Source organism: Suncus etruscus, chromosome 11 (assembly GCF_024139225.1).
Source record: "Suncus etruscus isolate mSunEtr1 chromosome 11, mSunEtr1.pri.cur, whole genome shotgun sequence".
Taxonomy (NCBI): Eukaryota; Metazoa; Chordata; class Mammalia; order Eulipotyphla; family Soricidae; genus Suncus; species Suncus etruscus.
Genome location: NC_064858.1, coordinates 39,300,183 through 39,312,530, shown reverse-complemented (window position 1 = coordinate 39,312,530; position 12,348 = coordinate 39,300,183). Strand labels below are relative to the sequence as shown.

The 12,348-nt window shown below is 42.0% G+C and overlaps 1 protein-coding gene across 1 annotated transcript in view; it reads right to left on the bottom strand.

The window, feature by feature from the left end:
• SYN3 (synapsin III) overlaps positions 1–12,348 on the bottom strand; it is a 367,029-nt gene that overhangs the window by 320,592 nt on the left and 34,089 nt on the right. The window contains exon 2 of the mRNA XM_049783129.1: positions 3,216–3,640. Within this exon, the coding sequence (XP_049639086.1) occupies positions 3,216–3,526 (311 nt within the window). The 5' untranslated portion in view covers positions 3,527–3,640. The remainder of the gene's footprint in view (positions 1–3,215; positions 3,641–12,348) is intronic.

The window sequence follows — 12,348 nt, the reverse complement described above, 5'->3', positions numbered from 1 at the left end:
GAGCTGCACAGTAGGTCACAATAATCTGTAATAATACACACAGTTAAGGGCTAGAGAGATAGTACAGTGGGTAGGGAAATTTGATTTCTAGACCCACATACAGTTTCCCAAGCCCTACCAGGAGTGGTTCCTAAGCACAGATCCAGGAATAAACCCTCAGCATTGTGAGGTATTGTTTCTTTAAACAAAAACCAAAACAACCCCCCCACATTGTTTGGGGGCTAAAGAGATAGTACTGCAGGCAAGGCAGTTGTCCTGCAAATAGCTGACCCAGTTTTAATCCAGGTACCCCAGATGGTCCCCCAAACCCTTCTAGGAGTAAGATGTGAATAAAAATCTAGTAGTAAATGCTGAGCACTTGCAGGTGTGGCCTGAAACAAATAAATAAAAACAAATCACACACCTAAAACACATGTATTGTCTGACACATCTTAAGTACTTATATATCTAATATATGTATTGTATGTATATATAAAATTATTGACCTCACAAAGTATAAATGTTTATTTCATTTAGAGGTCCATGTAAACACTGATAACACTATACTTTAGTCCAAAGCACCTTCTCTTCCACTCCTCACCCCATGGGTACCCTCAGTTCTGTCAAAGTGAAAGTTGTTGTTTTCATGGACAATTACTCCCATCTTTTGTTTCTTTATTATGGTACTGATGAGTGAGATCATTCAGGATTTTCTTTTTCCTCTCACTTACTTAACTTTGCATGATGTCCCTTCTATTCCTTCTATATTGGAACAAAAAGTGCTTAGAATATTCCTTTTCGCTCAGGTTCTACATCCTCTTTATTCATTTCTAAGCTATAGGACACTTGGGTTTTATAAGGATTTAGATCCTAACTTTTATGGGTTCCATTATGAATCTCTTTTAGATGCAGTTAATTTGCAAAGATCACCTACTCGTGGGGTAGAGATGAGACAAATCAGTCAGTCTAGCTCTGAAGTCTGCACTGGATATCCCAACCATGGCACATACCCAATTTATGAGCTCAACTTCTATACAGAAACTAGTTTACATTGGTCTATTACTGACGTAGAACACTGTGTTATATTACAATATGATTCCCATTGCCGATTTAGTTGATTTAGCTAACAACTCTATCCTGTCACGGAAGTGTAATTTGCATTTTGTTTGGGAACAATTAAGACCTGATTTCTTAACAAGTTTCATGTCTGGTATACAGTTTTATTGTCTATAATCACAGGGTTGTGCATTAGATTCCAGGAAGAATGGTCTATTACCTGCAATACATAGTCACACGCAGCATCTCTCTTCTCCCACCCGAGGTACTAGAAACTATGATTCCATGCCAGGTATTTCTTTCCGTTCTTTTAGATTCCACATCAAAAATTTCAGTGTGTTTCCAACAACAGTAAACATTGCCATAGTACAGAAAACCACCATAGTACAGCAAACTGTGTGAGGCAGAATCCACACTCCAGCAGAAATCCTCAAAATCAAGGTCAAGTATTGAGCTGGGGAGCAATAGAAGCCCACAAGTCTCAGTCTCAGGATACATTTCCTTTCTTTCCTTCTTTGTTTTTTTTTGGTTTTGTTTTTTTTTTTTTTTTTTTTTTGGTTTTGTTTTTTGGGTCACATCAGCAATGCTCAGGGGTTTCTCCTGGCTCTGTGTTCAAGTCACTCCTGGTGCTTTCTGGGGAATAGGGGGACATATAAAGATGTTGGGGGGGTAGAGGCTGGGTCAGTAGCATGCAAGGCAAATGACCCACATTCTGTAATAACTCTCCAGTCCCTCTGCATGCATTTTCATCACTGGAATAAAGAACAGCCAACTCACACAGGTCACAGTCGCTCGAATGCAGTACTGCAGAAATCAAGCCCCAAACTAGTGATGGAGCTTTCCAAGAGCATTATCAGGGCGATGACAAGGCTTAAGGCTTAATCATCAGAGCCATCTTAGAACTGGCACAGGAGTTACATGCATGACAACTCTGGATAACAAGGTTATGGTGAGGGCCAAACCTCCTTCGGACTAGAATTGCCTCAGAGCTGGGTTGAGTGTGCCCACCTGAGCTTGCAGCTTGCAGTCTCAGGAGCGAATGTCAATGCACTTGTTTATATGTGACTAAGCCTGTGACTCAGCTCAGTGACTGGCACAGCCATTCTCCACTTCACACACTGTCAACAGTAAAAAATCTCAGGACTCATACCGCCACCATGCATCCTACAGCCATGGTACTGGAACACAGGCAGAACGCTGGCTCCATCCCTCCCTCTGCCTCCTCCCAGCTTAATAATGCACATCTCTGGCTGCACCTATGCACTTCATTGACTTGATGCCGGTAAGTTGGAGTGGGAGCACTCATCTGCCCCACAGAACCATGTGCACAGGGCCAGTCCCCACTTATGGACCATGCCCCAGATGTGTACAAAGCAGGTGTCCCAAGTGACCTGCAATAGCAGGCTCAATATGTGACTGGTACCCAACGCCTACCCCTGGGAACTTACATCTGTTGGGATCTGACAAGAAAGAGGCAGGAAGCTTGTCATTCTGGCCCACTGGAGGCTTTAAGAGAACAAGCTCTGAGCCAGGCTGCTCACCCATCAAGGATGGGAAACAGAAAGCCAGACACTGCCCCCAAGTCAGACACCTAGAATGTATCTTTTGCTCTTTCACAAACTTTCAATGATGAAAGGAGGCTGGCTGGCATTGGAAGAGGTCAAACTACTTGCCAGGGTTCAAAAATTTGCCCTTCTAGAGAGGGATAACAGTGTCTCTGCCATACTCCTGGGGGGCTTGGAAGAGCACCCCCTATAAAGTCCAGTGGAATAGCTGTTTCTCATAGGCAAGTCCAGAGAGAAGGAGTATTATGCATCTCACCCTCTTCAGATCAGGCCATGCTACCTGATCCCACAGGGGGCGTTTTCTAGTTTTTAGAGCTCTGAGGATTTGGCATTTGCAGGAGAAGCTGCAGAGGTCAGAGTATGGCCCTGCATATATTCTGCATATATATATATATATATATATATATATATATATACATATATATATATTGCATATATATTATGGTTCTACATATATCCATATATTTCAAGTCACTGGCACATGGTAGTGGCTGGTTTCACACATGACCCAACCCTGAGCCTTCCAGTACACTCCCCCTCTCTACACCAGGTCTTTGCAGGGTCCCACTCTCCATCTTTCCCCCTAGCTGGAAGTGCCTGCATCTTCCTGCTTACCAGTCAGTGTGGGCATCGTCGATCACCAGTAGGACCCGGGGCCTGTGCACTATGGGTGTAGAAGGGCCTGGAGGCTCCACCAGCCCTGTTGGGGCCGGTGAAGTGGGCTTCACAGCACTAGAGAAGGAGCTGAAGAGACTGGAGCCCGGCGAGGAGAAGGAGGCGGCCAGGGGCTGGGGGTGCCTCCGTTCCATGGCTGGGGAGGCAGGGGAGCTGGTGGAACTATCCGGCCGATGCAGATCACTCATGTAGCCATTGGGCAGGTTGGCCACGAAGCTGCTGTCAGAGAGGCGGCGCCGGAGGAAGTTCATGGCTGTGGTGAGGTGACTTGTTTCTGCTCAGATGGATCTGCACGTGGCAAAAATGCAGGCCGGGGTTCAGGCCAGAAGGACCAAGGGAATCCTGCCCCAGGTGGTTCCAAGTGGCTGGGGAAAAAAAGGTTGCATGGACGTTAGTGGGGTTTGCATCCAAGTTTGCAAGGATGAACTGATCTGTGAGGGGGTCTGTAACATAGGTCTTTATCTGGGGACAGCATCTGACCCAGGCCATTAAAAGTCAAACTTTGACTTGAAATTCACTTCCTGCCATTCTATTTCAGCAGGAAATTGAGATGAATGAAAGGGCTTCCCACAGGCAATCATTGGATCGGACTGATTTCCACCAGGAAATCCTTCAAAATTTGTTGGTTTGTCATGGACTCATGAACCAATACACTATGACATACCCATTCCTTGAAAGCTTGGGAGAAGTGATGAAAAGGGGAGATCTCAAAGGAACTTCTGTGTCACAGATAGTGTTATCTTGACATAGAATTACCAAGGACCTCAATTCAAGACTAGAGACACAGAGGACCAGAAGCACATAAAGCTGAGATAAAGTGTGGAAAGTACATAATTGTGTTTCTAGACAGGACAACATGTATCTTATTAATCTGAGAGAAAATTTTTTTCTTTTTTCTCCCCTTTTTCCCCCTGATTTTTCTGGAATTTGATGCTTGGCTCCAATTTTATCTGGGAAAGGACTCAATAAAGATAAGTACTTTTGCACACAGGCACACATCATCTCAGGTTTATCCAATGCTACTATGAACTGAATTGAACCTCTTCTGTCCCCATTTTCCACTATTCATATGTTGAAGCCACAATCCCCAATATGGTGGTGACTGGGGAGATGTGTCTTTGGGAGGTGGCTCTGAGTTCCTCACAGTGAAATTCTATTCTTAAGGTACTAAGGGAAGGAAGACATTCCCAAGAGAAAAGCACGTAAGGGTTCTGTGGTGTTCAAGGACTGATACATTGTTGTGTGCAACAGAAATGATGCAAGTGATGTGAAAAACAGACAAAAACGTGACTGGTCACACTGAGACATGGCATTGAGAATAAGCCAAATGCACAGAAATAGAGGACAAATTAGTGGTTTCAGGGGGTGAAGGTAGGTAGAGAGTGAACAAAATGAGTGAAGGAGCAACTGTCCAATCACACAGTTAATATAGAAGTGCTGGAGGTGCTTTGTACATGTGGTGACTGAAGTGACAGTGCTGTATATTACACATGGAAAAGGATCTGAGAGAGTGTCAGATTCTCACCATGAGAGAAAAGGCTATCTGTGTTGGCTTACATTGCCTCAACTTACAGTTTGGTGGCAGGGTGGCAGGACCTCAGTTGGATCAACAGACGTGACAATGACATATATGCAGAAAGGAGCAAGAATGCTGAGTGAATATCTCAGCCCTTGTGGAAAATAATATGCATACTTATCAAAACTCTAGGAATCAAACTTCCACAGGGCCCAGCAATTCTACTTGTTGGCATCTACCCCCAGGGTCCAAAAACTCTTTTCAGAAAAGACATTTTCATTCCTCTGTTCATTGCAGCATTACTCACAATAGCCAAAATCTGGAAACAACCCAACTGTCCAAGAACAGAAAAATGGATAAAGAAAAAACTATGGTACGTAGAAGCATCAGAAAAAGTCAAAATCATGCAATTGTTCACTAAATTGGTGACTCTTGAGAGTATCAAGTGGAGTAAAATTAGAAGGAGAGAGACAGACATAGAATGATCTATCTCACATACTGGATATAAAGAAATGATGTAGAGATATAACAAGTATACAACAGAATCGAAGAACTGGTTTTTAGTGTGGAACCACTGGGAGTAAAGGGGGAGGCACAGGACAGGGAAGGGAGGGGGGCACTGGATGGAGGGGACCGACTCTCTCTGGTGGAGGGTGTGGTGCTGGAATATTTTTTGCACAAAACCCTACTATCAACAGTAGTATAAACCAAAGTGCCAAAATTAAAATAAAAATATGTTAAAAAAGGTTCAATTGCCAATTTGTCAATACATCTAAAAAATTCATTTTAATACAAATTTTACAGCAAACTTATTGTGGTTATTGTTTCATTCTCTAAATATATTGTCCACTTGAAATGAATGTCATGATATATGTCGATTATATCTTAAAAAATAAGGGGGTGTGGACTGGCCAGGAAGGAGCTGGAGAGAAGGCTATATAGTGAAAGAAAGAGAATCAACCTAAATCAATAAGGACATGCCCTGAACTTACCAGAACAACTCACAGGAAAGTGCAGCTTACTGCAGTCTAACATTAAAGCCTCTGGGCCAGAAGGTAAGAAGACAATGATTACATTGTTGAAATCACCCTTTTCCTGGGGGTGGTGGTGGTATTTTGATCTCAGATGTACAAGCTGCTTCTTTCCAAATTTAATCTGCTGGAAAAGCAAAGCTTGCTCGCTAGTCTAGCCCTGTGCCATTCGAGACTGGATCCCATGGTCGGAATGGGAAGACAGTTACCCACTTCCACCCTCTGTGGTGTGGATCCTGAGCTGATGGGAAAGGCCAGTTGCTCTGGTTCATCAATCACTGAGACACTTTCACTGGTCCCTCCTGTTGATGTCACTGGGAATGTCCCAGTATTTTGAGAAGGGGAGGGAAAAGATAGGAAGGAAGGGAGAGCAGAGGGAGGAGATGTTTTTAGTGGAAAAGAAGTTAGTCGTGGCCTAGAGTAGATAGAGGTCAGTAAGAAACAGTTTAGTTCCCCCAGAGTAGCTTTTCTGCAAACTTCATTCTAGTTCTATGTTTCTTCAGCATTTGATTATCTGTCTTTTAAATCTGAGCCAGTCTAATGAGTACAAAATAGAACCTCACTGTGCTCTGAGTTTAATGATTTTTTTAATAAGATGAATAAATAACTTTGTTGGGTTACTGATGACAGGCACAACCTTAATGATGTGTGTCTGTTCAAGTTTAGGGCCCATGTTTAAGAAGGTGGATTGTCTCTATTTTAATAATTAATTCATAGAATTGTGCTATGGTGGTGGTGAGGCTTCATCAGATGTATTTGGAACATTTCTTCCAGTCTTTGGCAAGACATGCTCTCTCTTTAAGTATCTCCTCTCTCACTCTCCTTTGTCTTTCTTTGCAAAGGCCAGCATGGGGGCTGCACATGTCTAGTCTATCTGTGATGTTCTACAGGGCGTCATACATCAGGTTGTTATGATTGCACACTTGATCACAAGTGTTCACTGAGTTTTGCACTCTGTGAAGCCAGCACATGCTGGATGGGTCTTGGTGTGGGAGAAGGGCTGCACCCAGTGAAGTTTGAGTGTTGTTCCCAGTTCTGTGTCAGGGGAACCATTTGGTATAGGGATCAAACCAGACTTCCACATGCAAGAGCACCAGCCCCGTGAGCCCATCTCTCCAGTATCATTCTCTCCCTCTTCTTTGAGACCCAAATCATGGCTGTGCTGTTATCAGGTTCTCATCAGGAGACATACTTCCTAACTATTGTGCACACACACTTTGTTTTGCTTGTTTTGTTTTAGACCACATTCTGGCTTTGTTGTCAGGGATCACTGCTGGCAGGGTTTGGGACCCATATGTGATGCCAGGGATAAAACCCAGGTCAACTGTATGCAAGGTAAATGCCCTACCTGCTGGATTATTGTTCTTGGACTTCATATGCCATATGAATTGTGCTTCCAATATTGCACTCCTCTTTGAGCTCACACGTCTAACTGGGGTACAACTAGGAAACATTTGTCATCAAGATTGAAGGCACATAGTACCAGATTCACTCTCAGCAAACTTGGGACACACTCAGTATTGAACTTATGACCATATGCTCACAAGCAGTCAAGCTAAACCCCTGCATGATCCTGATTCTTCTAGACCAGATTTGTTTGTTTTTTGTTTGTTTGTTTTTTGGGTCACTCCCAGAGGCACTTAGGGGTTACTTCTGGCTCTGAGCTCAGAAATCACTCCTGGCAGGCTTGGGAGATTATATGGGATGCTGGGGATCAGAAAGTGCTCTACCCATCATATACAGACCCTAGTATTTAATTTTCTTCTTGAGCTGGATCGTGGTGCTCAAAAGAATAACATTAGTGGTGGGAAATATAAACTGGTGGAGGGTGTTGCAAACTGTATGACTGAAACTCGATCATAAACAACTTTGTAACTGTGAAAAAACCCAACTGTAATATGAACAACTTTGATTATGAATAAAAACCAACAACAGGGGCCAGAGCGGTGGCACAATGTCCACTACATTTGATACTCCAGCACTGCCATGAGTGCTCCCTGAGCACAGAGCCAGGAATAAGCCCTGAGCACAGTTGGGTGTGGCCCCCAAATAAACAAAAATATGGAATGCACTCTTATTTTGTCCCCCTAAGAGTAGAACCCATATCCAGGTAGATGAACATGCACATCTTCCTAGTCATGTAACTTAAGTGTGTTATTTTCTCCTATTAATCTGTCTGATGCTAATTGTTTGGTTCCACAAGTCAGTGAAGAGCCCAGAGAGACAGAAAAAAATTATCTCTCTTTTCCCCAAATCCCTTGCAAAAGGGAAGAAGACAGTTATGGGATACCCTTGGGCACAGCCCCAGTTCAGTCTACTTCTGTAGCACAGGAGTGTGAAGTTCCTAATTCAAGACCAAGAAACCAGGCTTTCTTTTAGGCTTCTGTGTCAGCTGCCTCTCTGATGGCTACAGACCATCATAGGGACACAGAAACCGATTGGTATGGCTGCATAGACATATGGCCTGCAGAGACAGGGCACAAACCTTCCAGAAACTTTAGGTCAGTCCTGGCATAGGTTCTACTGTGAGCATCCCAGACCAGGTAGTTAAGGAAGGAAAGCACAGATATGTTGAGAAGGCTATAAGGGCATGAACTGGCATTGTGGGAACAAAAATGAAGAAGGAAGTCCTTGGGTTAGTCAGGGAAAAAGCTGGCATCACAGAGCCAGCATTCCAGTCCTTAGTGGCAACTGCAGCCTTCTGTTATGGAAAAAAATAAACCCAGGACTCTTATGTAAGAGCAAGCTGAAAAGATTCTGTTCTGTGCTATTGCTCTTAGCTCTAAGTAGCTCCCATGCCTGGAAGGGAAGCTGACCTTTAAGAGGCAGGAACTTGCTTCATTTCTAAGGAAAAGGCTCAATAAGAGGGAATCTAGGTGGGAAAGCATTTTACCTAGCTTTGCTATCAGACCCAGAGTACAGGGAACCTTTAACATCCAGGGTTTAGCAGAGTGAAGGTGAAGATCTTGTCTCATCTTTGGCCTTGGCATGCAGCAGACAGCACATTTACATCTGGGCTCCCGAGCCTCTCACCTCTATTTACCATTCCAGTTCTGGTCATTTATTTTGCAATGGTGGCTGTCAAATATTAACCATCATGACTGACCTCCAGCAAGGGATTAATAGAATCTTCAAGCTGTGAAAAACACAAATATATCCAAATATTGCTAATTGTTACCTACGTGATGGGAAGTGTAAAGCCTTTGGTTTGACCTGTGTCTGTGGGGGAAAAAACTATTTCAATCCTGTTAATTTTATCTTATCTAAAAGATAAGATTTGTAGTTATAAGATAATTATAATTATAAGATAAGTTTTGCAATTAATGATAAATTTGTATCCTAAATATAAGAGCTGTGAAAAAATAATATTCTTTGAGGGCTCTAAACCTATTTTCCTTCAAATAAATGTTAGCAATGAAAACAAATAATAATAAAAATCAAACAAGAAATTTATTGTGTTTACATATCTTACAATGTTATTCATATTGTAGTTATTTATATTGTATGAGTACCACAGATGAGTCATCTCTCCAGTACTATATATTAATCAGCAATAGTGTTCAGCTTCTACATCTATAAATAAGATACTTAAGTAAAAGAGCTCAGAATTATTTTCTCTAAGATCAAAATTATTCCATGAGTCACTGAAAAATTTTGTTTTACTCTAGGCCTTAAGTGATGATTTGTTGACCAAAAATTGTGATTTACATATAATCTGGGGAAAGAAAACCATCTATAGAATGGAGTAGCCTTTCTTTCCAAATGTCTTTCTATGAAACATAATTATTTTAGTGTCTTAAAACATCATCAATACACATTTCTTAGAATTTTACAAAGCAATTATTCCCTTTTGGGGGGGGGGGCTTATGGGCTACATCCAGCAGCATTCAGGGGTTACTCCTGGTTCTTCACTCAGGAATAATGAGTTTAGGGGACTATATGGGATGCCAAGGATTAAACCTACGCCAGCTGTATGGAAAACAAGGGCCCTACCCACCGTACTATTACTTCAGCCCCTTGGCCATTTAAAAAAATAATAAATGTACACAATGAAGTCACTATGAGGTATACAATGATAAAGTAGTTCATAATTGATTTCCCATCATACAATGTATAACACCCTTCACCAGTGCAAATTTCCTGCCACCTATATCCCTACTTACCCTCTCACTTCCCTCCTGACCATCCTCTGCCCTCTCCCTGTCTGCTTCTGTGGCAGGCCTTTTTTCCCTTTTCTTCCCTTTCTATCTCTCTCTTTCCTTTTTGCTTTAAGACAGTGTGGTTTCTTTGGCCAACATTTTATGGCTTGAATATTTATGGGTTGGTTTTTTCTATCAATCAGGCTTATAAAATAAGGCATGCTGTTTTAAAGAAAAGGATAAGGATACAGATAAAACAATATCTTATTTCTACTCCAACCTTGCTCCAAGAATCTTCACAGTCCTGTAAATATATTTAAAATTGTAAATGAACTAGGGGCGAGAGCAGTGGTGCAAGTGGTAAGGAGTCTGCCTTTCCCGTGCTAGCCTAGGACTGACCTCTGTTCTATCCCCTGGCCAGGAGTGATTTCTGAGCACATAGCCAGGAGTAACCCCTGAGCATCACTGGGTGTGACCCAAAAGCCAAAAAAAAAAAAAAAAAGTAAATGAACGATAGGGAGCCCAGGAGATGGTTCAGTAAATAAAGGTGCCTGCATTACAAGCCTGAGACCCTGAGTCCAAACCAAATACTGCCCACATACACTTAGTATAGACTCTGAAGCTCTGCTGTCAAGGACCTGTGACACCAAAATAAAGTATGTGATTTCTAGAACATTACAATTCAGTGTGTCCAGGCACTACAAATGAAGGAGAATTGTCCATGGTAAATTGTGCACAAGTACCACAACCAAAACAGAGTGATCCCTGGTGAGTACTGCAGGAAAATATGAATTGCAGCCAAGTATATGTGATGACAAGTCCTCCTAACAACAACAAAGAAAAGGAAAATGAATTTTTTTTTTGGTTTTTGGGCCACACCCTGTGCTGCTCAGGGGTTACTCCTGGCTATGCGCTCAGAAGTTGCTCCTGGCTTCTTGGGGGACCATATGGGACACCGAAGGATCGAACCGCGGTCCGTCCTAGGCTAGCGCAGGCAAGGCAGGCACCTTACCTCCAGCGCCACGGCCCAGCCCCAGGAAAATGAATTTAAATATTGAGGAAGGCTCGGATAACACCAATGATGCTGATGCTCAGGGGTTACTCCTGGCTCTTCATTCAAGAATTACTCCAGAAGTAAACCACAAAGAGTAGTGAGTGCAGTTAAAGAAATAACTACACTGATAACTACCATAACAATATTAATGAATGAGAGTAGAATGTCTGTGTTGAATACAGGTGGAAGTGGGGAGGGAGATGGGGGACCTTGGTGATGGGAAAGTTGCATTGGTGAAGGGAGTTATTCCTTATATGACTAAAACCCAACTAGAATCGTATCTGTAATGACAGTGATTAGATAAAGATATTATTTTTTAAAATAAAAGAAAAGTATTACTCCAAGCAGTGCTCAGGAGAACATATAGGATGCTGGGGATCAAGCCCTAGTTGGCTTGATGTAATGCAAATTCACTATCATTTTCAGGCATCTCAGTTTACCTGGGGGGCGCAGGAGGCAAAGTCGGGGTGATCCTTGAGTGCAAAGTCAGTAGTAAGCCTTGAACATTGGGGTGTGTGACCCAAACAACTAAAACAAAACAAAACAAAAAAAGGTTCCTCTAGGGCAGGGCCACAAAATGTTGTATGGAGGACAGCAAACAGCCCGTGGTCTGCGAGTTTGAGAACCCTAAAGATTCATTTGTTACTACAAAACTTTCAATACTATAAGACTCATGAAACCACCCAGGCAGAATATGTCTTTTTTGGCTCCTCACACAGCAATACTCAAAATCTGTATTTCCTTCCTTCCTTCCTTCCTTCCTTCCTCCTTCCTTCCTTCCTTCCTTCCTTCCTTCCTTCCTTCCTTCCTCCTTCCTTCCTTCCTTCCTTCCTTCCTTCCTTCCTTCCTTCCTTCCTTCCTCCTTCCTTCCTTTCTTTATTTCCCTTTCTTCTTTCTTTCTTCCCTCCTTTCTTCTTTCCTTTCTTCTTTCTTTTCTTTCTTCTTTCCTTTCTTTTCTTTCTTTCTTTCTTTCTTTCTTTCTTTCTTTCTTTCTTCTTTCTTTCTTTCTTTCTTTCTTTCTTTCTTTCTTTCTTTCTCTTTCTTTCTTTCTTTCTTTTTCTTTTTCTTTCTTTCTTTCTTTCTTTCTTTCTTTCTTTCTTTCTTTCTTCTTTCTTTCTTTTTTTCTTTCCTTTCTTTCTTTCTTTCTCTTTTCTTTCTTTCTTTCTTTCTTTCTTTTCTTTCCTTTTTCTTTTTCTTTCTTTCTTTCTTTCTTTCTTTCTTTTTCCTTTTTTCTTTCTTTCTTATTTTCTTCTTCTTTCTTCCTTTCTTCCTTCCTTTCTTTACTTTCTTTCTTTGTCCTTTCTTTCCATTATTCTTTCTTTCTTTTTTATCC